The 24,960-nt window shown below is 35.5% G+C and overlaps 1 protein-coding gene across 3 annotated transcripts in view; it reads left to right on the plus strand.

Annotated features, from left to right (window-relative positions):
- Cul3 (cullin 3) overlaps positions 1–24,960 on the plus strand; it is an 82,323-nt gene that overhangs the window by 46,557 nt on the left and 10,806 nt on the right. For all 3 annotated transcript variants that reach the window (XM_050161089.1, XM_050161090.1, XM_050161091.1), the window contains 10 exons: positions 8,627–8,787; positions 10,042–10,156; positions 11,328–11,556; positions 14,897–15,042; positions 16,606–16,782; positions 17,794–17,964; positions 18,490–18,597; positions 19,653–19,777; positions 20,307–20,403; positions 21,547–21,681. In XM_050161089.1, coding sequence (XP_050017046.1) covers positions 8,627–8,787; positions 10,042–10,156; positions 11,328–11,556; positions 14,897–15,042; positions 16,606–16,782; positions 17,794–17,964; positions 18,490–18,597; positions 19,653–19,777; positions 20,307–20,403; positions 21,547–21,681 — 1,464 coding nt within the window. The remainder of the gene's footprint in view (positions 1–8,626; positions 8,788–10,041; positions 10,157–11,327; positions 11,557–14,896; positions 15,043–16,605; positions 16,783–17,793; positions 17,965–18,489; positions 18,598–19,652; positions 19,778–20,306; positions 20,404–21,546; positions 21,682–24,960) is intronic.

Consider the following 24,960-nt stretch of genomic DNA (forward strand, 5'->3'; position numbering starts at 1 on the left):
GTCTAGGAAGGTGAGCATCCAAACAGGCTAGGCTCCCACAAAGCCAGTACATGCAGTAGGATCAAAACCCAGTGCCATTGTCCTTGGCTTCTCATCAGCCCTCATTGTCTGCCATGTTCAGAGAGTCTGGTTTTACTCCATGCTTTTTCAGTCCCAGTCCAGCTGAACTCAACTAGATTTTTCTGATGGAACATCATCTCCCCAGCTTTTACCCATCTCTCAGGTAGATGGTAGAGCTAATGAGTTAGCAAATGTGGAAATGAACTTTTTTTTTTAACGCCCACTCTAAACACATCCCAGTTAAGAATCTACCTCAGTTTTTGTTCTGTTTTGTCTTTGCTGGGATCATCATGGAGGGAGGAGGTATACATCTCTGAATACAGAGAGCACTGCACATTCTCCTTTGTTACTTTTTAGCAACACTTGGCACAGCTAACTGCACTTTTCTTTTACTCTATTAGTATATTAGGCCCTGGATCTGTGACAAAGCACTATGTGTCTCCTCCCTTCTGCTTTTTCGTTCTCGGCTACTGCCCTTCCTGCACATCCTTCTTTTCCTCCTCTGTAAATCAAGGGATCTTTGGGCTTTTGGTATTTCTTCTTATACTGCACTACTCATTCTTACAGCTCTTTGTAATGTACATGATTCCCAAATTGTATGTATAACACTACTCTCAGAGGTTTGGCTTAGGTAGTCTGTTTAGTTGATGGCACCCTTCATTGTCTACAAGACATTCAAACTTGGCATCTCCAAATGAACTCATATTTGTCATTCTAGTTGCCCATACAGAAACCTGACATTTCTTTAATGTCTTCTCTCTACGTCTCTCATTGCTAGAATCTGATTTCTTCTTACGTTCCTGTCTATTGACCAAACTGATTGTCTTCCATTTCTTTCTTAAACTTGGTGTAACTAGTCTTAGAAGTGTGTGTGTGTGTGTACTAGTCCTAAAGCATCCACTAGGCACTATTCTGTCCCACAGATATTCCTGTTGTATGTTTGCTCAGTTTGTTTTGTTTTTGTTGTTTTTCTCCATAGCACAAAAAATCTTATCACTTAAGTTCTCTGAGAATTCTCATAATCCTCCGTTTTGAAAAAGTCTGGTTCCCTATCCTCAGCTTCCCAAGGGACTAACTGGGGACCTCGCCTTGGGCTCCTGGAAGCCCCTCTAGGTTCAAGTCTCTTGCCAACCCTAAGGTGGCTCCCTTAACTAAGATATGTGCTTCCCTGCTCCCCTATCCAACCTTCCTTTATCCCAATCTTCCTGTTTCCCCAAGTTCCCCCAATCCTCCCCTTCTCACTTTTCTCTCCCCGTCCCCCCTTATCCCCAACCCACCCCACCCCCAAGATCCCAATTTTCTCCCCGGCAATTTTGTCTACTTCCCTTAGCCAAGAGGATAACTATATGTTTTTTCTTGGGTTCACCTTCTTATTTAGCTTCTTTAGGTTCACCAGGTATACACTCCGTGACCTTTACTAATGGCTAGAAACCAATTATGAGTGAGTACATCCCATGTTCATCTTTTTGGGTCTGGGTTACCTCGCTCAGGATAGTATTTTCTATTTCCATCCATTTGCATGCAAAATTCGAGAAGTCATTGTTTTTTACCGCTGCATAGTACTCTAATGTGTATATATTCCACACTTTCTTCAACCATTCTTCCATTGAAGGGCATCTAGGTTGTTTCCAGGTTCTGGCTATTACAAATAATACTGCTATGAACATAGTTGAACAAATGCTTTTGTCATATGATAGGGCATCTCTTGGGTATATTCCCAAGAGTGGTATTGCTGGGTCCAGGGGTAGGTTGATCCCGAATTTCCTGAGAAACCGAAACACTGACCTTGTTCTGACTTAAAGTTTTGAAATTTCTTGTCAAAGCTGGTGTGGAATTAGTGGTGACCCTCCTATAATACCTGCCTTTGGAAGGCAAAGTCAAGAGGATCAGAAGTTAAAGGTTATTTTGTGCTACAAAATTTGTTAGAAGCCAAACAAAGCTATATGAGACCCCATCTCAAAGAAAATGGCCAGTTCTTATTAGTGGTCTCTGATGGGTTATGCCCTGTTGGTTGAAAGTATGCTCTTTTTGTACTCAGAACTTTTGTTTAGCAACATTCATAGTAGTCACGGTGTACTGAAATTTGGAGTTGTTACTTAGTATAAGAAGTATTTGAATAAAAGAATTATTTGTTGATCTGAAAACTGAGTTAATAAGTGGAGGTTGTGGATAGGGTGCTGACTAATGCAGTATGGAAATTATAGACAGCATTGATTGTGTCTGGTAGGTCAGAGTGCGACAGTCAGGTTTCATATACGGAATCGCTGTATTATTTTAAACTTAAGGATTGTTTATTTCTAAAATTTTACATTTAATTTGGAGCCACTGAAAGCAAGTCTTCAGAAAAGGTGGACTAACAGTATTGTATGGCTTATCTACTAGGCTGCACTGAGGTCAGGGACATGAATGCCTGTATAGCCATTGTGTCAAACCTAGTGTAGCTCCTTGTGCAAACTAGACACATACAAACAGTATATATTATATGCTCTTTTTGAATTGACTGCCTTTTCAAAATTCTTATTAAAGTCTTACTTTAGATTCAGAAAGAATTAGCTTCATTCCATAGCCAGATTTTTGTTTTATCTTTATGTCCTTCATTTTCCTGTTTCATGTTTTTTAAATATATGTACTGTTTGGGTTTTAGCTAAAATATACCAGAAATGAGTTTTGTTTGTTTGTGTGCCACTACCACCTGGCTCAGAAATGACATTTTTAGACTAAGAAAAAAGTATATGTGTTGAAATGAAGTAATTTTAATATGTATTATTTTATATTTTTATTTTTGAGAATTTTATACAATATATTTTGATCATATTCATCCCCTTACTCAACCCCTCCTAGATTCTCCCCCACTTCCCTACCCTCCCAACTTTATGTTCTCGTGATGTATCAAGTTTGGTCTGTGTTGGCCAAGTAGTCCTGGGTGTGAGTAGTTGTGAATATACCAGGTGTTTGTGAATCCATAGTAGTACTAAGGATGACTTCAGTTTTCCTCTCCTACCAGCCATAAATACCAGAGCTCCCCAGTTGGGATGGGATTTGATCCTCTTCTCTGAGCTGAGAATTTCCTTTCCTTTCCTTTCCTTTTCTTTCTTTTTTTTTTTTTTTTTTTCTGGTTTTAGCTTTTTCAGGTCTTGTGCATATTGTCACATTTGACATCCATCTTTGTTGTATCTGGAAACCAGTTTCCTTGAAGTCATTTGCCACCTTTGACTGTTAAAATCTTTCCACCTCCTCTTTCACATAGGTCCTTCAGCCTTTGCAGGGAGGAGTCATATTTGTACTGCCTATTTGGCAGGTGAAGGCATTAGAGTTTGTAACTGCTTTAGTTTAAATTTGCTTCTTGTTTTGTTGGGGATTTTTTTGTTGTTGTTGCTTGTTTTAGATTTATTTATTTTTTCTGTGTGCATTTGCCTGCATGTATATATTTGTACCTGCTGCTCTTGGAGATCAGAAGAAAGTATCCGGTAACCTGTAGCTGGAGTTAGAGTTTGCTATGAGCAGGCATACTTTCATGCTGAACTTACACTCCAGCTCCACAGTCACTGTTTCCTTGTGTGTATCTTAGAAGATAACAAGATACTTGGGGCTAATTGGGAGCGTTTCATTTTCAGTCTGAATTACCCAGAAAACTAATGACTGGAATGGCCAACTACTCCTGGGCATGGGCCCTTTCCCTTGAGTGTGGTTGATATACCCAAGTAACACTCGATTGGAAAAAACTGATTTCCCTTTTCCTAGTAGGTATCAATTGGAAATAGCTTTGCTAGAGGTGGCACTTTGTGTGTACCCTTCTCAGTTCAGTACTGGGATTTTGTCTGGTTTGAAGCTCTATGAGGGGTTTGTCCTTATAGCACAAATTTCTTGATGAAGCACATGGAATAGAGCTTACTTTGGAGTGGAGCATTGCCAATTATGCGGGAAGTTTGAAACAGTGAGAAAGTGCTTAATGATGAATTAAGAGAGTCTTGGCTTTGGTTCCTGCTTTGTCATTAATTTATTTACTTAACCCTCTGGGTGAGCTTGTTTTTCCATATCTATGAACCAGATTTATTGTATAATACCCGTGGTGCTTTTTGGGAACCAGAGAATTCTTAGTGCATGGCTGAAATTCCTGGATCCTCTCCTAGGATATGTGTGTTTATGTACCTACCACACAAGACTTTTTTTTTTCATGGCAGGGGGCTCAAAACCATCTGTAGAATCTGTTTAAGGATGTGTTGGTTAGATCATTAAAATTTCAGGTTTTTTTTCAACTGTAAAACTTGGAACTATTTTAATATCGAAAGTGAAAAGCAAGATATTATATCTGGGAAATGGGGAAAAGGAAGAAAACAGGGAGCATGGATAGATTTGTATTAAGTGGATCACAATTTCTTTAGGAACTCTTAAAGGAGATTGATAGCAGCCTTGTGTACAACATCTACTCAATGATAAGTAGATAAGTGATCTATTTAATGATAGCTGACAGCACTTTTCATAGTCCATAGTGTGGGCCAGGCACCATTTTAAGCACTATGATTTAGTCTTCACAGTGTATGCTTTATCATTGTTTTTAAGTAGTCATAGCATTAAAAGTAGTTAAGCAATAAAAATAAAATAACTTGCCTGAGTATATGACAGTAAACATCTCTTACTATAACAGCTGTCCAGCCTTTACTTTATATATCTGGCAAACACCATCCTGTAAAATTCTTGCAAAGCTAAAACACTTTACCCGTTAATAACCTTTCCAGTCCCCAATTCTGATCTTTGCATTAGTGAATTTGATTGCTGTGTGTACCACGTGTAAGTGGAGCAATACAGTATTTGGTTTTGTGGGGTTTTTTTTCCCCTCTACTTAGTACCTGCTCCTACATGCTATCCCCTATCCCCAAAAGTATGAATAATACTCTATCTTATATATGCACCATATTTTGTTTGTCCCATCCACTCATCAATGGTCATTTTAATTATGAACTGGAAATTGCTGCTGTGAACATTGGAATGCACATACCCCTCTAGGACCCTGCTTTCTGTATTTTGGGTGTGTACAAAGTGTGTACAAAGCACAACTGCTCGTCATCAGCTCACTCTGGTTTTAATCTTTTGACAGATGTTGATACTATTTTCTACTGCATCCTGACCACCACTTAATGTTTGTTATTTACTTGTTGCTCTTGTTTTGTTCTGTTTAAGTTCTCATTCATTCAATCATCCATCCATCCATCCATCCATCCATCCATCCATCCATTGATTTGGTTTTGGGCAACAATTTCTCTCTCTAGCCCTGGCTGTCCTAGAATTTAAAAGCTGACCTCAAACTCAAGAGATTTGCCTGCCTCTGCCTCCTGAGTGTTGGGATTCAAGGTGTGTACCACCAAACCCGGCTTTAGTTTTTATTTTATTAGAGGTTTTTTATTTTTAAACTTGAAGGCAAAAATGGGGTACACGATTTTTTTTTCTCTTAACAACTAGAATGTTATTTAAATTTTTTCACATTCTTGTGATTTTGAGCCTACTCCTCAGTGGTTTAGTGAAACATCCTCTGCTTTTCTACTAAGTTTATTAGTGTTCACACAGAAGTGTACAGCTTACTATTTAAACTTTACCTGTGTACAAAATTAAATACTTGGTTCATTTTGTAATATATTAGCTAATTAGACTTCTTTTTCTGATCCTGTAAAAGAACCTTTTTTGTGTTCTGCCTTTTTACTGTTGTTTCTGTCTTCATTGTGTTAGGCCTTTTTAACCTCTCTTTCATGACTTGAAAGGAACCTTGTTAGAAAATAACTTTTATTACTTTTTGTCAGATTTCCTTCTGATTAAGCTATGAGGCTTCTTCAAACATGTTCTGACAGTCTAGTTATTGGGTACTTAGTTTGGGGGTATTTTGAAAGTGTGATTTGAAGTGTTTGTTTACTAGCAGAATAAATACTTAGTATTTGTAAAGTTTTTTCCCTCTTGTAAGAAATGAATGAAAACATTGTTATAGATGCTCATGTGAGAAATTGAGTTTAATTAACCTGCTTGACCACATCAACTTTCACAGATAATTAGAGCGTTTGTAACTTTGGCCATAAGTGAGGTCAGCCAGGAAGGTGTAGGTGAGTAACACATGACTACTCTGGCTCTTTAGAGTGTTGTTAAGTTGTGAAAGGTGTGGAACTATTGCTCTTTAAGACGTCAGATGTTTCATAAAGACTTACCATGTACAAAACTGAGTTTTCTGATTTGCATATAACCCAAGTTTGTTAGAATTTGTGTCCTAAATATTCTACTGAATTCTTTTATTTGACACTTTAAGTAATTTTTTTTTAACATGTACTTATTTTGTGAATATACAGAGGGCAGAGGAAAACTTGAAGGGGCAGGGTCTCTTTCTCCTTATGTTGTCCTGGGAGTGGAACTCTGGGCTATTAGTCTTGGCAGCAAGCAAGTTTGCAGACTTAGCTAACTCCAGAACCCCACCTTTTGTTTTAAGATGGCTAGCTTCTCTTTGTATAGGCCAGATTGACCTAGAACATTAAATTCTTCCTTAGCCTCGGTTTATGGGTGTATGCCACCACCCCCTTGACCTGTTTAATCTTTAAAAGCAAACATTGTTTAAAATGAACACTAGATGGGAATATTAGAACTGAAATTTCCCTCCTTGTGCACAGTGATTACTTCATGAGCCTGTAGCCACTTACTCTAATTTGCTTTTCTGTAGCGTGGCTTTTAATACCATTTCTCGAGTAATAAAACTATTTGGACCATGTACCAGACAGAGGTATTCCTTGACTCTGTAGGGTCACTAACTTAAAAACTACTTTAGCATAGTGTGTTTTGGCACCTCTAGGCATGCTTTTGTATTCTGAGTTTGATCTTTTATATCCTAGTAAACAGGTGTCTTGGTGCATTTGAGGCATCAGAAGGAAAAGGATGAATTTTGCTAAAATGGTGGAAGCTTTATTATCTGTGGATAGAGCCAAGTATCTCCTTAACTCTTATCTGTTGGAAATAATAGGGACCCCTCAACCTTAATTAGATATTGGAGGGAGGAGTTTAGCATGAAGATCACCTGGCTAAAGATATAGATAGACTGCATCTCTCTACCTAACTCATCTGCCTATCATAATTGGTATTTTTAAACAAGAAGTGCTTTCTTAAAAACTCTTAGCCAGTCTTTATAGTTGTTCTTAGCAAGGTCTGAAAAACTATTCTTTCTAAGATAACGTATTATAGATGGTGTGTTTACAGTTTGGTTTATGAAGTGAACTATGAGTAAAATCAGTGACAGGCTCTGACTTCCTACCCAGCTCTGTGAAAGAACAGACATAGGATGGTACTCATTGTTTAATTCTCCCTTTTCCCCTATGGGTGCCTCCCCAGACTGGAAAGGTTCATCATGTCTACTATAGACTGCTTAGGCTAGGAGTAACTTCTATGGGAGAACTACAAATAGATTTAAAATGCGGTTTATCTCTGTGCTGATGAAATGGCTTTATTTATGGAACTTTAAGATACCTTTCAGGATATTTTTTATTTAAAATGTCTGGGTTTTGGATTTTGAAAGACAAGTTAAAAGCAGCAATTTTGTGAATTTTGTTTACATTTTTTGCAGTTGATTGTTACCAATGTTGGGCTTAAAAATAACTGTCTAATCCTGAGTTTACAGCATTTAAAATTAGTCCTTAATGTATTATATGTCTTTTGGAAATTTTTTTTAAGTCCTAGCCCCTCTTAAGTATAAGCAGTCTTTTGAAATTACATGGAAACATTTGCAAAAACAAAGAACTCTTGGAGAGATTTAAATTATTAGAACTACATTATTACTGTATTATATAAAATCAACAGGGAGATTCTTCTTGGAATAAGTTGTGAAAACGTTCTTGCCCACCCCCAGGCTGAATTCCTTCTCAGTGCTAATAAGCAGTAAAGAAAACACTTGGCAGCCAGGCGGTGGTGGAGAACGCCTTTAATCCCAGCACTCGGGAGGCAGAGGCAGGTGGATCTCTGTGAGTTCGAGGCCAGCCTGGTCTACTGAGCTAGTTCCAGAACAGGAACCAAAAGCTACGGAGAAACCCTGTCTCGAAAATCAAAAAAAAAAAAAAAAAAAAAACACTTGGCATTGCCACTCAGCAAAGATTTCAGTGTGTCTCATCCTACTGTCTACTCTTTTACTTGAAGATCTTGTGAACTAGTTTAACACATGTATATCTTTGATACGTGTTCCAAGTTGCAACTTTTGTCTTAATGATAATTATTTACACATCAACCTTTTGCTATAAATGAATATTAATTTTACATATCTATGCTTAAGCTTCTGGGGTATTCTTTATAGTTTCATTGGCTCTCTGGCATGTCTCCTTATAATAATTGTTTAATACTCCCCAGGCTTATAATTTTGCCCATTTTTGCTGTATAGTAGAAAAAAGTTATTTTAAATTTGTTTTAATAATCATGAATTGTAAAGATTTGCTTTTACATAACTTGAGATACTAGAAATTAAAAAGTACTTGAAATAATTTTTGTTGTAGGTTCTTATGATTATTTTATATTTGCACCAATTTTGCTTAACATTTTGTTTTTATTTTTACTACAGGACCGTGTGTATGTACAACAAAATAATGTAGAAAATGTCTACAATTTGGGATTAATAATTTTTCGAGATCAAGTTGTACGTTATGGGTGTATTAGGGATCATCTTCGGCAAACTTTATTGGATATGATTGCCAGAGAGCGGAAAGGAGAAGTTGTAGACAGGTATTTCCTTAGTTTTGTTTTTTTTAGTGTTTATATCTTAATGTCATAATTTCATTGAAACAATTAAAAACTTCAATTTACTTATTAAAAGCTTCAAACACTTTCACTGTTTTAAGTTACCTAGAATCTAAGGCTCCCATCTTAGGCTTCTTAGATTGTTTTTTCTTTTTTAAGGACACTTTTTAAATTTTTTTTCTCCTTCCTCTTTATTTATGTATGTGTACACACACAGACACACTTCGTTTTCTTGCATTCCTGGGGATTGAACCTAAGACTTCACTCATGCCAATGCTGCATCTGTAGCCTACCCCCCTCAGTAGTATGGTCTTACTGTGGACACAGGCCAGTAGTGAACTTTTCAACGCAGGTGTTTCCTCTCCAAGGCTCCCCGGAAACCTAAACTGTAGGCACATGCATTGTGCCTTGGTAGGCTTTTGACTCTTTTTCTTTTTTTTTTTAAAGAAAAATACTGCATGTAGCCTAAAACATCCCAGAACCATTTCCATGTCTTCCACTATCACGTTTCTCGACATTAAAGTACCATTTTTGTGATGGTGCTGCTGGAGTTTAAAACAAGTGGGATTCCTTCTCTTTGGTTTCAGAGGAGTGAGCTAGTAAAGTTCTTACTGATTGAACTTGCTGTTTAATCAGGATTGCCCAAAAGCAATTTATTAAAAAAATGTTGTGTTGTCATGATTTTATTTGTAGGTTGTCCTGCTGTCTGGCTTACTAACTTAACCTGTTTATCTTTTTATTTCCAGTTGTATCCCATTAAACTACCCCTGGTTTTTTTTTTTAAGTAAATAGAATTTTTTTTCTTAAGCATATTTTCTTAAAAATTTTTGTGAGACAAGAATAATTTGATGAAGAGCTTCATAATCAAGATGGACTTTGACTAAAATTATTCCAAATCTATTCTCCTTTTTTTTTTTTTTTTGTCTGTGTGAGTTGTTGTTGTTTATTTTTTCGAGACAGGGTTTCTCTGTAGCTTTGGAGCCTATCCTGGTACTCACTCTGTAGACCAGCCTGGCCTCGAACTCACAGAGATCCGCCTGCCTCTGCCTCCCAAGTAATGGGATTAAAGGTGTGCACCACAACCACCCAGCTCCAAATCTATTCTTAATAAATGAGTTTTCTCTGGAAAACTGTTTCCTTTGATAAAAACTAAACGTTACAAAGGTATTTCTCAACTTTTATATATTTTACACGTCTTTAATATATTTGATTATCAATTAATTAAATTTCTTTTGACAGAGGAGCAATAAGAAATGCTTGCCAGATGTTAATGATTTTAGGTCTTGAAGGAAGATCAGTCTATGAGGAAGATTTTGAAGCTCCTTTTTTGGAAATGTCTGCAGAATTTTTTCAGGTAATCAATAGCTAGAACTCCTATGATGATCATAACATTGTTCAATGAAGTTAATTAGTCTGAACATTTTGACTTGTTTCAGCTAGAACCCATTGCGGGGGATGATACAAATAAAAAAAAAAAACAAAACTAAAAACCTTTTTAGAACCCCTACTTCATGTTTCTACGCATCAGTGAACTGCTTATTAATAATAATAAAAAAAATTCCACTTTAAAATTGTATGGTTAAAAAAAAACCCTAAGTGTATGGGCTTGAGAGATGACTCAGAGGTTAAGAGCACTGGCTACTTACTCCTTTAGAGGTCCAGAGTTCAATTCCCAGCAACCACATGGTGCCTCACAGCCATCTGTAACAAAATCTGGTGCCCTCTTCTGGCCTGCAGGTATACATGTAGGCAGAACACTATATACATGGTAAAGAAATAAATTTTAAAGAATACAAAAAACAAAACTCATCTCCAAAATATACTGACGTGCCATGCATATGTGTGTATTACAAGTTTGCTTAAAAGTACACATGCACTGTTTATTATGATTGGAGATGGTCCAACCAAGATTTTTGCTAATATTAAAGTCTGTTCTTAGGATCTTGATATTAAAGACTAAAACTATTTTTGCTAGGTAGAGAATGTTACAAATTTTTTGTATAGCATGTATCAGCATGTCTTACTATGTAATTCTTAGATGTATCAGTTAATGTTACTATCAGGTACATTAAAATCTTGGGATGACACTACTGATTCTGAAATCAGTAAGATTAGTGTTTGATAGACAGAATTAATAGTTATTTAAATGTTCTTTTCTTCAAATTGCATATATATGTGCTTTAAGTTTGGGAGTGGGGTGGCAGGAGAACTTCAGTTACAGTGGTGTGTTAGCAAAGCCTATGACACAAATATTTGTAGTTACAGCTTACAGTAATAATGGAAGAAGTCCAGCTGCTGACTCGGGTCAGATGCTTCACTTTGAGCAGATCTTTAAAACAATGTTTACTGAATGTGTTAATTTAGTTTTATGTAAATAAATGCTTTAAAGCCTAATTTAGTAAGAAACTGAATGAAATGTCTTCAGCTGTTACACTACTTGATATGTTCTACGTAAATACTATAGAGACCCTGTTTGAATAAAAACAGCTTTTTTCTGTTATGCTTTTTAAAATTCTTAATTGCAGATGGAAAGCCAGAAATTTTTAGCAGAAAATAGTGCTTCGGTGTATATAAAGAAAGTAGAAGCTAGAATTAATGAGGAAATAGAGCGGGTGATGCACTGCCTTGACAAATCTACCGAAGAGCCCATTGTCAAGGTGGTTGAGAGGGAACTCATTTCCAAGCACATGAAGACTATTGTAGAAATGGAGAATTCTGGGCTAGTACATATGTTGAAAAATGGAAAGACAGAAGGTAAGTGTCATCAATTAAAATAAATCTTTATTCTTTCCCATCAGTCTTTTAATTCTAACTTAGGAATGTCAGTTTTCAAAAAGCTATGTTTTATAGTAATAATTTGCCCCAGTTGGCACTAGGGTGGGGTTAATGACAGAGCTTTACATTGTGTTATACATGAAAATGTTAATATATTTCTTGAATTTGGTGGCATTTTCCCATGCTTTTTACAGTTTCCTCATTTCCTTTTCTCTGGTACAAAAGATTAAGAAGTTTAATATTTAACTACAGGCCAGTGGCTTCCTCCTTCATATATGTATTTTCCTAAATGCCAGTTAGTGTGAGTGCTTTCTAGTCTCACAGAAGTTCATACAAGGTGGTTTTGTCTGTTTTTGTCCGTCTGCCTGCCTTCATCTGTGTTGTGTGTCCTTGTGGTTCTGGATTAGAATATTTAGAAAACCCTAGTAGGCAAGTAAAAAATGATAGCATTTTCTGAGATAATACATTAACTATAGCAGTCATATTGTTAATTTTAGTTTGCTGTATTTGCCTTGAAAGGTTATGAAAATGATTGGTTTTGTATAAGAAGTTCTTGGTTCTAGTGCTTTGGTTTGAAGCTTGCATTTTACATGAGAGTGGTGATTTTTTTTTAATAGCCGTCGATGTTTTCCTGCTTCTGTGATTAAAAAAAAAAAATCACTGCATTTTAGCTGCTTACTATTAGTAAAAGGAGTCATACTGCCTGTTTGTATGAACTAGATAAGGAATGGAAAAAGTATATTGTTTTGCTTTTTAAAAACAATTATCAAAAAATAAGACCTAGGAGGGGTGAAGTTAGAGAAATACTAGCAGGAAAAGAGGATTTATCCTCTTAATCTCTAGTGGAATCCTTGACTTATGTTTTCATTTATAGTAAATATGTGGTAGATTAAAAGAAAAACCTATATACAAAGTTGTTTTTATTAACAAGGATGCTTTATTTTTTTTCTCATAAATCTTTTTTGAGAAAACAAGTTGTCTAGTTTATTTGCCGTGTCTGGATTCTAAAATACAACACTCTTGGATACTTGTCTAAGTCAGATTATAACATTTTTTCAAAAACAGTTCTGCTGAATTTATTTGTTGAATTTATTTGTTGCGGAAGTCGAGAGAACAACTTGTGGAAGTTGGTCCTCCTTCCATCATGTCATCATGTGAGCCCTGGGAATTGAATTCAGGTCATCAGCTTGGGCAGCAGGTATTTTTAACCCCTGAGCTGTCTGCAAGGCTCCTAACAAGCATCTTGCAAAGTAATAGATAACAGGTATTTTAGACTATGTGCTGCTACTTTGAAAAGGTAACCACTGACAAACCCAAGAAAAGAGCCTGGCTGTTTGTATAAACTACGTTTATGGAAATTGAGTTTAGGGCCTGGGAAGTGTTTGAAATTTCTGGACATGCTTGAATGACAATATTTCTTTAAGCTTCATGGAGACATGAATGTAAATGTGGTAGGTATACCCATTCTGGCAAGCACTCTTAAGTAGTAGAATAGCTGTTTTGGTTTTACTCTGTTTAGTTCTTAGTGTTGTTAGCAGGTAGCTAACCTGTGATTTTAAATTTTTCTTTAATAACTTCCCTGCCCTACCACTAGAAGCTTAATCAAAGAATGTGTGTGTTAATTGTGGTGGGCCTTGCTCATCAGCAGTTGTTGTCAGACACAATTTCATTCTTCTCATAAATCAGAGTAAAGGAATAGTTCGCTTACTGTGAGTGGAAAATAAATGAACATTAATGATAAGATACATACAGCAGTATGAAAATTCAAATGGTATTGTATTCTTGACTTATTTTTAATTAAGCATAGAGAAATGACACATAATTTTTGAATGTCAAACTTTCGATTACTTGTTAACATTGTCTAATATCCCATATATTTAATTACACTGAATCAAGCAGTGTAGTAAAATTATATTGATTAGTATACTGCTTAAATGTACAAATAAGTAGAGTTTAAAACATAGGATAAAACAGGACTTTAGAAAGAGTTTGCTACGGGTATTTGGCATGCAGAGCTTGGTGTAGTTTGTAAATTATTTTTGTACGTTATAATGACTTTAATATGGAAAATTTTGGTTATAATCTATTAAACAAACACATAATTTGCCATATATAGGTTACCCTGGGAATGTATTACAAATAAGAACGTGTTAATATAAGTTGAGATTAAGTCAGTGAGTCAAATATTAGTGACCTATGTAAGAGACACCAACTTTAATTTTAGGTACTAATTGGTTTATAAATAAGGCCCAAGGTAGACAATTATGGTTTGTCTGTCAAATCTGACCTCTTAACGGGTTTTTAAAAATAAAGACATAGCAGAATGAGAATAATAATATGCTAGGATTATATAAATTTTCAATATTCATGAAACTTTTTTTGAACAATCATTCATGCTTTTCTCTGTGAATGCTTGCCTATTGTGATGACAAAAACTGATTTTGTATCAAATATCTTATGACCTATTAGCCTATAATATGTATTGTCTAGTGCTGAATAGAAGATGGTAGACCAGCAATGACCTAAAAATTGCCGTTCTGACACAATTTCCGAAAGTTTCTGACAGTAAATATTTTTTCTATTATCGTAAATTTCTGACATTAGTTTCTCCATAAGCGGCTCTTTGGAGCAACACAGGGCATATGGAAGAAACTTATTTAAGATCTGCATTTGGTGGTGCTGAAATGCTATAAAAAAAAAAGTGGGTAAAGACCAAAGTCTAAAATTAAGCAGTGCAGTGTGGTATACCCAGTATTTAAAATAGAAATATAGACAGTGTCATTGGGAAATAACTAGTAATTGCCCGGAATTACTCGGAGTAAGAACATTTTTTTAAAAATGAATATTTAGATTTTAAGTTTTATGCAAAAGTACTGTGTACTTTTAAGTCTTATTTTAATAACATTTTATTTATTGTAGTGGTTGTCAGTTCAGATGTAAGATATTAATTGGTTTTAGATTTCTTCCTAGTGACTTCTAGTTACAGCTTTTAGCAGACATTTGCAGTATCTGTTGTTTCTACAATATAGTAACAGAATGAATTATGTACAGGTTCAAATATCTGTCACTTTGGTGGCATAGTTTATGCTGTTTGAATTCCTTCTGTATAAGTGAAAATATGCCAAGATACTTTTATTGGTGCTTTCATCACATCTAGTCAAGCACTGTAGCTCACAAAATTGTAGCTTTCAACTAACCAGCACCTTTTATTTTTGTGTGGGCAACAAATGATAATAATTGATAAGTAAACTTTCTTGAACAGATCCACATTCTTACCTTAATCTTTAATGTAACTAGTCTGTTTATTTTATAATTCTAGATCTTGCTTGCATGTACAAATTATTTAGTCGTGTGCCAAATGGTTTGAAGACAATGTGTGAATGTATGAGTTCTTATTTGAGGGAACAAGGAAAAGCCCTTGTTTCCGAGGAAGGCGAAGGGAAGAATCCTGTTGACTATATCCAGGTAGATAAAAGTTTTGCATTCATGATAAACATTTAGCAAGTACTTTATGGATCACTTTTGCTAAGTGTATGTATTATATATCCGAGCTAAGTATTTTAAAATATTTCAAGGTGTTCGTTACATATGTAAGGGAACTGGACTCAGCTACTGTTTTTTGTTGATTTTTAGTAACCTAGTCAAGATTTGTTTAATCTGAATAACAAAAACTATACTATTTTTGTGTGTTAGTGTTGAAATGCAGGAAAAGACGTTATGTTTTTTTTCTATTTCTTTTTTTACTGTTTTTATTAAGGTACACATTTTACCCACTCCCGTTTCCTTCCTCCCCTCTTCCCTTCCACCTTCACAAACCCCCCCCCCCCACGCTCCCAATTTACTCAGGAGATCTTGTCTTTTTCTCCTTCCTAAATGGATCCATGTCTCTCTTAGGGCCCTCTTTGTTGTCTAGGTGTCTGGAGTTGTGGACTGAAGGCTGGTTATCCTTTGCTTTATGTCTAATATCTGCTTATGAGTGAGTACATATTATATTTGTCTTTCTGGGTCTGGGTTACCTCACTCAGTATGCTTGTTTTTTTTTCCTAGTTCTGTCCATTTGCCTGCAAATTTCAAGGTGTCATTATTTTTTACTGCTAAGTAGTACTCTATTGTGTAAATGTACCACATTTTCCTTATCCATTCTTTGGTTGAGGGGCATCTAGGTTGTTTCCAAGTTCTGGCTATGACAAATAATGCTGCTATGAATATAGTTGAGCAAATGGACTTTAAAGAATTGCTCACCATCCTTAGTCATCAGTGAAATGCAAATCAAAACTACTCTGAGATAACTATCAGATAACTGGTCAGAATGGCCAAGATCAAAAACACCAATGATAGCTTATGTTGGAGAGAATGCAGAGTAGGAGGAATACTCCTACATTGCTGGTATGAGTGCAAACTTGTGCAGCCACTTTGGAAATCAGTATAGCCGTTTCTCAGAAAATTAGGAAACAATCTTTCTCAAGACCCAGCAATAACAAGTTGTATTGTAAATGCTTAAATATCAAAATGTTTTTAAACAGTACTTTGACTAAATTGTACTCTAAGTTGTTTTAATATGAATAATCAGTGTTTTTTTTTAAAACTAATACTCTTTGGCTACCCCATTTGGTCCAGATAAGAGGGTGAGGAGAAACAGTAGCAGTGGTTTTCTTTGTTGGTTGTAAAATGTTAATATTTCATTTATTTTTGTGTGGAGGGGGCAAGAGATGCATATACATGTGTGTGCCATGTAGAAGTCAGAGGACAGAGTCGTTTCTCTCCTATCCTCTTTGTCCAACAAGTACATATGCCCACTGAGCCTGTACATCTTTGGACCCTGTTTGATTTTGATATATTACACGTATGTGAATCACTAACATTAGAACTTAGAAACTAACTGGAAAATAATAATAGTCTATAAAATTAACATTAAATAGTCTATAAAATTAACATTAAACCAATAATTACCAACAAAGTTATTTTACTTACAAGTATTTTACTTAGAACATTTTTATAATATTTCATAAATTTGTTTTTATTTGTAAGGGCTTATTGGATCTGAAGAGTAGGTTTGATCGCTTCCTCCAAGAATCCTTCAATAATGACCGGCTCTTTAAACAGACTATTGCTGGGGACTTCGAGTATTTCCTAAACCTCAACTCCAGGTCTCCTGAATACCTCTCATTATTTATTGATGATAAGCTGAAAAAGGGAGTCAAAGGGGTAAGTAGTAATATATTGGAAAATGCAGGTTTTACTTCCTGATCTAAAGTTCAGAAATAAAATTAAGTTTTACAGATAAAAATGAAGCACGGGTCTTTACTGTGCTTATATGCTATGGTCTTCTAGACAGACAATTCTGTTTAAAGTCTTAGACATGCCAAAGGTTGCTTACCATTTCTTATATAGTTTTTCTTGTTAAAAATTGCCCTAAAAGTAAAAGCACAAATACCACAATAATTTTAAAATGATTGCCTTTGTAGCTAAAAAACTAGTTGCGCGAGGGATGACAAAACTGGAAAACTTGACAGCAGTTGTAGATTGTTGCTTTTATCTGGTTCTGGGTGTAGGATATCAAGTAGGGCTTGGTTTTTGAGGAATTTGAAGGCGTACTTGGAAAACCAGTTCTCTGAAATATTTTGAAAGTTCCACATACTGAAGCATAATTTTAAGTTTCATCTCTGGGACCTTGGGTACCATAAAAAATCAAATTAAGCTATTTTAAACCTCATCTTAGAAATTCTGAGACAAAGGAAAAAGGCAGCAAATGGCTGAAGATTAAGGGAGGCTACTGCTAAGTTAGAAAACAAACCTACCGTCTGCAAAGAATTCACATTCATTCTAATCTCTCTTTTCTAAAAGCACAAGCATAATACAACCCACTACTTATTCTCTTTCCTTTATTTAAGAGATAAAGCAAAAAGGCCCTTTTTAAGGATTTAACAAAAATTTACCCATATGTCTACCAATTTTGAGGTTTTTAATGAAGTCTTAAAAAAATCTCTTATGGCCATGTAAATTTCTGCAGAAAGTTTTAATGTATCCTTTGTTAGTGAAACTTCATCTGTTCTTAGTCCAGCCCTGTAATAATTAATGTCCCATCTGAGTAGTCTCCACTCTTTAAATACATTAGAGAGTATAGGAATGAATGAAGTAGAGCACATTCTCAAATTATGTCCTTTCCCTTAACTATGATAGTTTTTAAACTAAATTGTCTTTTGATTACTTTTGCAGCTAACAGAACAAGAAGTAGAAACGATATTGGATAAGGCTATGGTCCTTTTTAGGTTTATGCAAGAAAAGGATGTATTTGAACGTTATTATAAACAGCACCTGGCAAGGAGACTGCTCACGAATAAAAGTGTTTCTGATGATTCTGAAAAAAATATGATTTCTAAATTAAAGGTAAGCTTTATTTTAAAATGAATGTAGTATGCCTAGCTATGTTAATTGTGTGGTTGGTTGAACATAGCAACATCAACATATAGTTAGAAATTGTTTGATTTTGAATATTTACTTCCAAACTGATTCAGGGTAGTCTGGTTTTGAATGTGGGGTGGGGGCAGAGGGTGCTTTGCTTTCACTTGTTCAAAGTACAGAACATCAAAGTTCTCAAGTTCTGTTGCATAGAGCGGTTTCTGAACTAACCTGTACCAGAATCATTTGAGATGTTTGTAGAAAATGTCAGAGTTCAGGCCCCACTTTCCATGGAGTATATTAGAATTTCTGAAAGAGCCTGGTAAAGATAGTTAAAACTAAATCCTGAAGTTAATCTTAAACATCTTAAAATTTAAAAGCCATACACATAAAGTGGGAAGACTTTCAGAGGAGATAATCAGGGATGGCAATAACATGAAAGTCTTTGTTTCTATACCTTTTCTTAGGAAAATCCATTATTTATTTGTATGTATTTGTGTTCTTTCTCCATAGACTGAGTGTGGGTGTCAATTCACATCAAAACTGGAAGGAATGTTTAGGGATATGAGCATCTCAAACACAACTATGGATGAGTTCAGGCAACATCTACAGGCAACGGGGGTAAGAGACTGCATTAATTTCTCAAATGTTGAATCTTTTAAATATAGAAAGTATATATATAGTCCATATACTTGGAAGCTACTCTAGACATACAATTAATAATAATATTGGGGCTGGACAGATAACACAGAGATTAAGAGCTTTATTGGGTCCCAGCCTGTTAGGCACCTTACAACTAACTGCGTGTAACTCTACCTCCCAAGGGCTCTGACACCCTCCTGTATCAAGAGGACAACTGCACTCATGCACAAACTCACACAGACACACATATAAACATAATTAAAACTATTAACTTAGGAAATTCTTAAATGTAATTGTTTATGCTGCAGACCTTAAACTTTAAATCTCCTAAGCTTTTCCCTGTGTTGGAAGCAGTTGATGGACAGCATCAGAGTCAGCAAAGCAACTGTGAGCGTCCTGAAGTCTTTGAGTTCTATTAGAATGTTGTGGATCTTCAAGCTGAATACAACTCTTCTGAGGGTTTGGGCTTGTTGAAATCTATTCAACACAGTGGTCCTTTTATTTACTTTCAGGAGTCATACAACAAATATTTTGCTCTAAAATAAAAATAGAATACATGTGATTACTTGTAGTATTTAGGGAATTACAAGTGTTTGTTTATTTTTTCCTGTTTCTTTTTAAGAGAGCAGAAAGCCTAACGGTGAGAGTAATGCTAGTGTGTATTTCACTGAAGTTGTCATCTATCATATAGATAGATGTTTATTGAAAACAGGTACATAACACTGGACCTACAGCTAATGTTAGTTATCTAGGTAAAAATGTTCAAAGCATAGATGAAAGATAAAGTTAGGTCTTAAATAATTTTACTCACATCTAAGAATTATCCTGTCATTATTTTAAATTAACAGCTTAGGCAATAATTATAATTACTTGGAAAACTAAATATATCCAGTTATTAAGATCTCTTTTCTTTATTAGATTCTAGACATGAAGATATCTACTTTGCAACTACTTTGCTAATTACAATAGAGACTGTATGGGTGGGTAGGTACTGAATCTAGTCTGTTGTAGTTCATCTCTTTCTATTTGTATAGGTATCTTTAGGTGGCGTTGATCTCACAGTCCGGGTTCTCACAACGGGATATTGGCCCACTCAGTCAGCCACACCAAAGTGCAACATCCCACCAGCACCAAGACATGCTTTTGAGATATTTAGAAGGTAACACCTAAAAAGACTCTGTAAATAACCAAATTTGAATTTTGTTTTCACATTAGTCATATTTCTTATCAGTGGTAAATATATTTTACTTTAAACCTCATATTCAGAAGAATTTATATTAGTAACTTTTAGCGTGTAAGAACAGCTTAAAAAGAACTTCACAAGAGTGTCAGTGTCCTTCCTTTGGCATCAGTATATGTTAATTGTTAGGTTTTGCACTGTTAGTGTTGGTCACTGGCTTAGGATAGACTGTGGAGACAGTCCTCTGAACAGCTGGCTTGGTCAAAGTGTGCAAGAGGAATGATTGAGTGTGTTGGTACCTAATTAAGTTGCATTGATCTTACTTACATCAACAGCCTGTACTCCGCCTTCACTTTCCTCTTATGGTAAAAAGCAGGAACAGAACCTAAAGGCCTCCTACATCTTTTAATGCCTCTTATCTATATGTTTGCAAAGGGTTGTCTCACAGTTTGTAATTTCAAATGTATAAATTGTATAAATTTTTAAAACCTAGTTTGCTTTGCTACAGGTTCTACTTAGCCAAACACAGTGGTCGACAGCTCACACTCCAGCATCACATGGGTTCTGCAGATCTCAATGCCACCTTTTATGGTCCAGTTAAAAAGGTAAATGTTGACTCTTGCAGTATGCAGAGTAACTTAAAAATTTGTGGACAGAGCTTCTGTGTGATTTAGGTTGACGTGAGGATAGCTGTCACTTCCATCTCGTAAGTTGGAAAACTTAAAATCTCTGTTTCTGTTTATTATGTGTATTCTTTTGTTTGCTGACTGCATTTGAAAATGTGAAGATTATGTCTTCTTAATTTAAAGAATAAAATAATAAGAAAATTGCAGATTTTATTTATAAGATTAAGACAGAGACCCTGTGGCCAAATATGTAAGTTGATTTTTAAGAGCATACAAAGCAAAGTACCCCTTTTGAAAATTCTTTTAGTTCTTCCTGTAAATCAATACCAGGAGATTGGCATTGATACTTATAAGACATGCAAATATTTGTAGAGTCATTTTTAAAGTGAAGTACAAGTAATTTGTTCCTGGTTTTTTTTGTTTGTTTGTTTGTTTTTGTTTTTTTGTTTTTTGAGACAGGGTTTCTCTGTGGCTTTGGAGCCTGTCCTGGAACTAGCTGTGTCTCGAACTCACAGAGATCCACCTGCCTCTGCCTCCTGAGTGCTGGGATTAAAGGCGTGCGCCACCATCACCCGGCTAGTAATTTGTTTCTTTTTAAAAAGTAATCTTTAAAAATTTTGAGGTCTAGACTGATAATTTATTCTTACTACTTGGTTTGAATCAAGCCTTAAAGTCGAAAATTAATCAACTTAGGCAGCAAAAAGTTTTATCTAGATTGTAACCTAGACTTGTTCATGTAATAAGTCAGTATGACACCAAAGCATTTTTAGTTTTGTTAAATGCATGTTTAAATATTGTTGTTTTTATATGTAATTAACATAGATGCAGAACTTTATAGATTCTTTAATTGAAAAAATATTTGGCACTGTATATAAAAACTTCTTGACTACACTGAACTGTTCACTTGCTGGAAAATGGGGACAGTCCCTTACTAAAGGGATGTGTGTGGGGGTGTGTACGCACACACAGTACATGTACATGAGTGTTAAGCAGGCTTTCTATTATATAGAAATGGGTTTCAGTATTTATTGGATGGGAGGAGAATATGGAATTTATTTCTGAAATTATGATTAAAGTTGGTAGGAGATAATGTCTTTTTTGTTTTTTGAAAAAATACAACAGGAAGATGGATCTGAAGTTGGTGTTGGTGGTGCACAAGTAACTGGTTCTAATACTCGGAAGCACATACTGCAAGTCTCCACTTTCCAGATGACCATATTAATGCTGTTTAATAATAGAGAGAAATACACATTTGAGGTATGGCTTATAGTAATAAACGTTTTGACCAGTGGTATTGTTTCTAACTATTGTTACATGAGCCTTTCTAAGTGGAGTTAACTTAAGAGACACTCTTAGAATCCAATTAGGAGAGACTGCGTAAAATTCATTAAACTTGGTGATCATCATTTATTACTGGGGCGTGTTTTGGTTTTGGTATTTTAAATTGACAGTATTTAGATATAGTTTTTATATTATATGAATACATACATAGCTTGCTAAGTTTGAAAAGTAGGTATTGTATCCATTATCACAGTCATGAGTACTACCTCCTATGTTTCTATGTAACTATTTACAGCCAATTCCCTCTAACCACTCTTGGTGCCAAATAACTAATGACTAATATTATATTTCTGTGGGTTGTTTTGCCTTTTTATAGAACTCTTATGTAAATAATATATGTGTTGTTTGTGTTGAGGTTTCATGGTTCATTGTTTTTAAATTCATCTTCTCTGTTATATAGTACCAGTAGTTGGTTCTTTTTACTGCCTGTGTATTTGCTACATTTTTTTAAATCACTTCACTTGTTGAGTTGTCTACGTTTTATCACCTGAACCAGTACCATGTTTAAAAAAAAAGCCAAGCATGGTGGCACTTACATATAATTCCAGAACTGGGGAGATAGGCCCCAGGCTTGTGAGAGACCTTTGAGAGGGAGGTAAAGAGAGAAAGGTGACTGCCTCCTCAGAAACTACCCCTAAGGTTGTCTTCTGAGAGTGTTTAAATTTTAAGCAACTGTCCTATCGTATATTCTGCAGTCCGTAGTTTCAGTCAGTTTAGTTTATGTTCAGTTGTATCATGGTCTTAATTTTCCTTTAATTATGTTGCACATATTTTATGTGTTTGTAAGCTACATAGGTATAATCTACACACACACTTGCAGATACAAATGCTTTGTCCCATTGTCTTAACTTTTCTATTTCTGTGGCAAAAACACCGTGACCAAGGAAACTTGTAAAAGAAAACATTTAATTGGACTTAGAGTTTCAGCAAATTAAGAGTCAATAAAAGGAGAGCAAAGGTGTTGTGTCAGGAATAGCTGAACTCCAGATCCACAAGTAGACAGAAAGCACTAGTTTCTTGAAACCTCAAAGATACATCCCCTAGGGAAAGCCCTCCTCCCACAATACCATACTTCCTAATCCTTTCCAAACAGTTCCATGAACTGAGAACAAAAGTATTCAAACATAAGAGCTGTGGGGTAGTTGTCATTTAAACCACATATGTTTATGCCACAAATATTTTTTCAGTCTATTGCTTGCTTTTTCTGAAGAAGAGAACTTACTAATATTTAAAGTTCAGTTAAAGTGGCTTTGTTTATTTTTTTTTCTTTTTTGGCTTTTTGAGACAGGGTTCTCCGTGTATGTACCCCTGGTTCCCCTAGAATTCGCTCTGTAGACCAGCCTGGCCAAGAACTCAGAGATCTACCTGCCTCTACTGAGATTGAAGGCATGTGCCACTGTGCCTGGCTCATTATAGTTTATTAATTTGATGTCAGAAATGATTTCCTGTCATGAGATTTGTAGAGATTTACTTCTAGCACTCAGAAGTAGTTTATAATTTTAGTTTTTATATTTAGATATGGTAATTTTCAAGTTAATTTAGATATGCTGGGATTGTAGGTGTGAGTTACCACATCAAGCTTTATGTGGTGCCGGGACCAAACCTGGGGCATCCTTCATGCTAGACAAGTGTTCTGCCAACTGAACTATATCCCTAGTTCCAATGGGTGTTTAGGTTTTTATTTGTTTGGCAGGGCATAATTGAGACAGGGTTGTTCTTTTATGTAGCTCTGGCTATCTCTTGCTGTCCTAGAACTTGCTCTGTAGACTTGCCTCCTAGGTGCTGAGGTTAAAGGTGTACCCCACTGCTGCCTAGCTCTAGTAGATGATCTTTAATTGAAGTTTTTGTGAATATTTTATGAAGAGTATGTTGTACCTGATAAATACTAAGGTTGATTTTGAGAGCTCTAATTTATTAAAGAACTAAGAAGTATGGTGGGATTCCAAATTTATTTTCTAGAACTACTATGGAATTGCTATGTTAACTGTAATGATTGAAGGTAGCTTTTCTTTTTCAACCAACTTGGGATCCATTGATGCTAACAAGCAAGTTTTAGGTAGAAGTTAGGTAGAAGAAAATTGCTCTAACATTGCCAATTTATCTAATTCATACACACTGAATTTTCTGTGTAGAATTCCATGCGTGTAATGGGCCTCAAAACCTTTGGATTTTAACTAAGGCATTGTGAGAAGAAATATGACACTTAACTTGGGCTGTACACTGTGTGTTACATCTATCCCTTCAATTCTGTTAGCCACCTCTTTCACAGAAATTAGAAAAGAGCTAAGTACTTCATAATTTTAAAGGAAGCTTTAAAATTTATACTTTATACGTCTTTGAGTTCAGAAAGGTGGTTAGCCACATAACAAATCCCAATCGATGTGCCTTAGAACACCTACTAATAGTCTGTTACCTCTTGGTTTCTCTGAGTTAAATGTTAGCTGGAGGTCACTTGTGTAACTGTGGCTTCAGGCCCTTTTAGCTAAGGTCCTTGGCAAGATTATATTTAATGGTCAGGTTGAGCTTAGAAAATCCAGTTATTTGACTGGGCTTTACACTCCCAACTTGTTTTTCATGGTGTGCAGATTTGTTTTGGGTGTTGGTAAAAGTCTATAGTTTGTAGTTTCTTTCCATGTAGGCCTTTGTTTGTGATCTTTTGGTCATTTTTAACATCGTAGTGCCTTAATTGCCCTAATGTGAGCATTCCTAGAGCCCTAAGAAGCCTCATTGTCTTTGTTGATAGAGCCTTGGAACTCACATTTTGTCCCTCCCTTTATTTTTTGGTTGCCCAAGTCAGTCTGGGCTGGTGAAATGTCACAGAGGGCTAAAGTGCTTGCAGATAAATTTGCTTGCCACCAAGTCTGAATTTGATCTTGGGACCCACATGGTATAAGTTAAGAACTAACTTACCTTCTACAAATGAGTTGTAGTGCACGCGTGCGCGGTATAAGTTAAGAACTAACTTACCTTCTACAAATGAATTGTAGTGCAAGTGCGCGCACACACACCAAACCCATTAAATACACAACATAACAAAAATGTTTAAAAAACAGCACTACCAAGATTATTATGAGCTGTCTTGAGAACTGACTTACAAGAGAGATAATTTTATAGTGTCACATTTAATCCATAGTAATAAAGTTTTTATTTTTTTTAATTTATTTATTTATTTATTAAAGATTTCTGTCTCTTCCC

Source organism: Alexandromys fortis, unplaced genomic scaffold, assembly GCF_014885135.2.
Source record: "Alexandromys fortis isolate MF-2015 unplaced genomic scaffold, M_Fortis_MF-2015_v1.1 scaffold_98, whole genome shotgun sequence".
Taxonomy (NCBI): domain Eukaryota; kingdom Metazoa; phylum Chordata; class Mammalia; order Rodentia; family Cricetidae; genus Alexandromys; species Alexandromys fortis.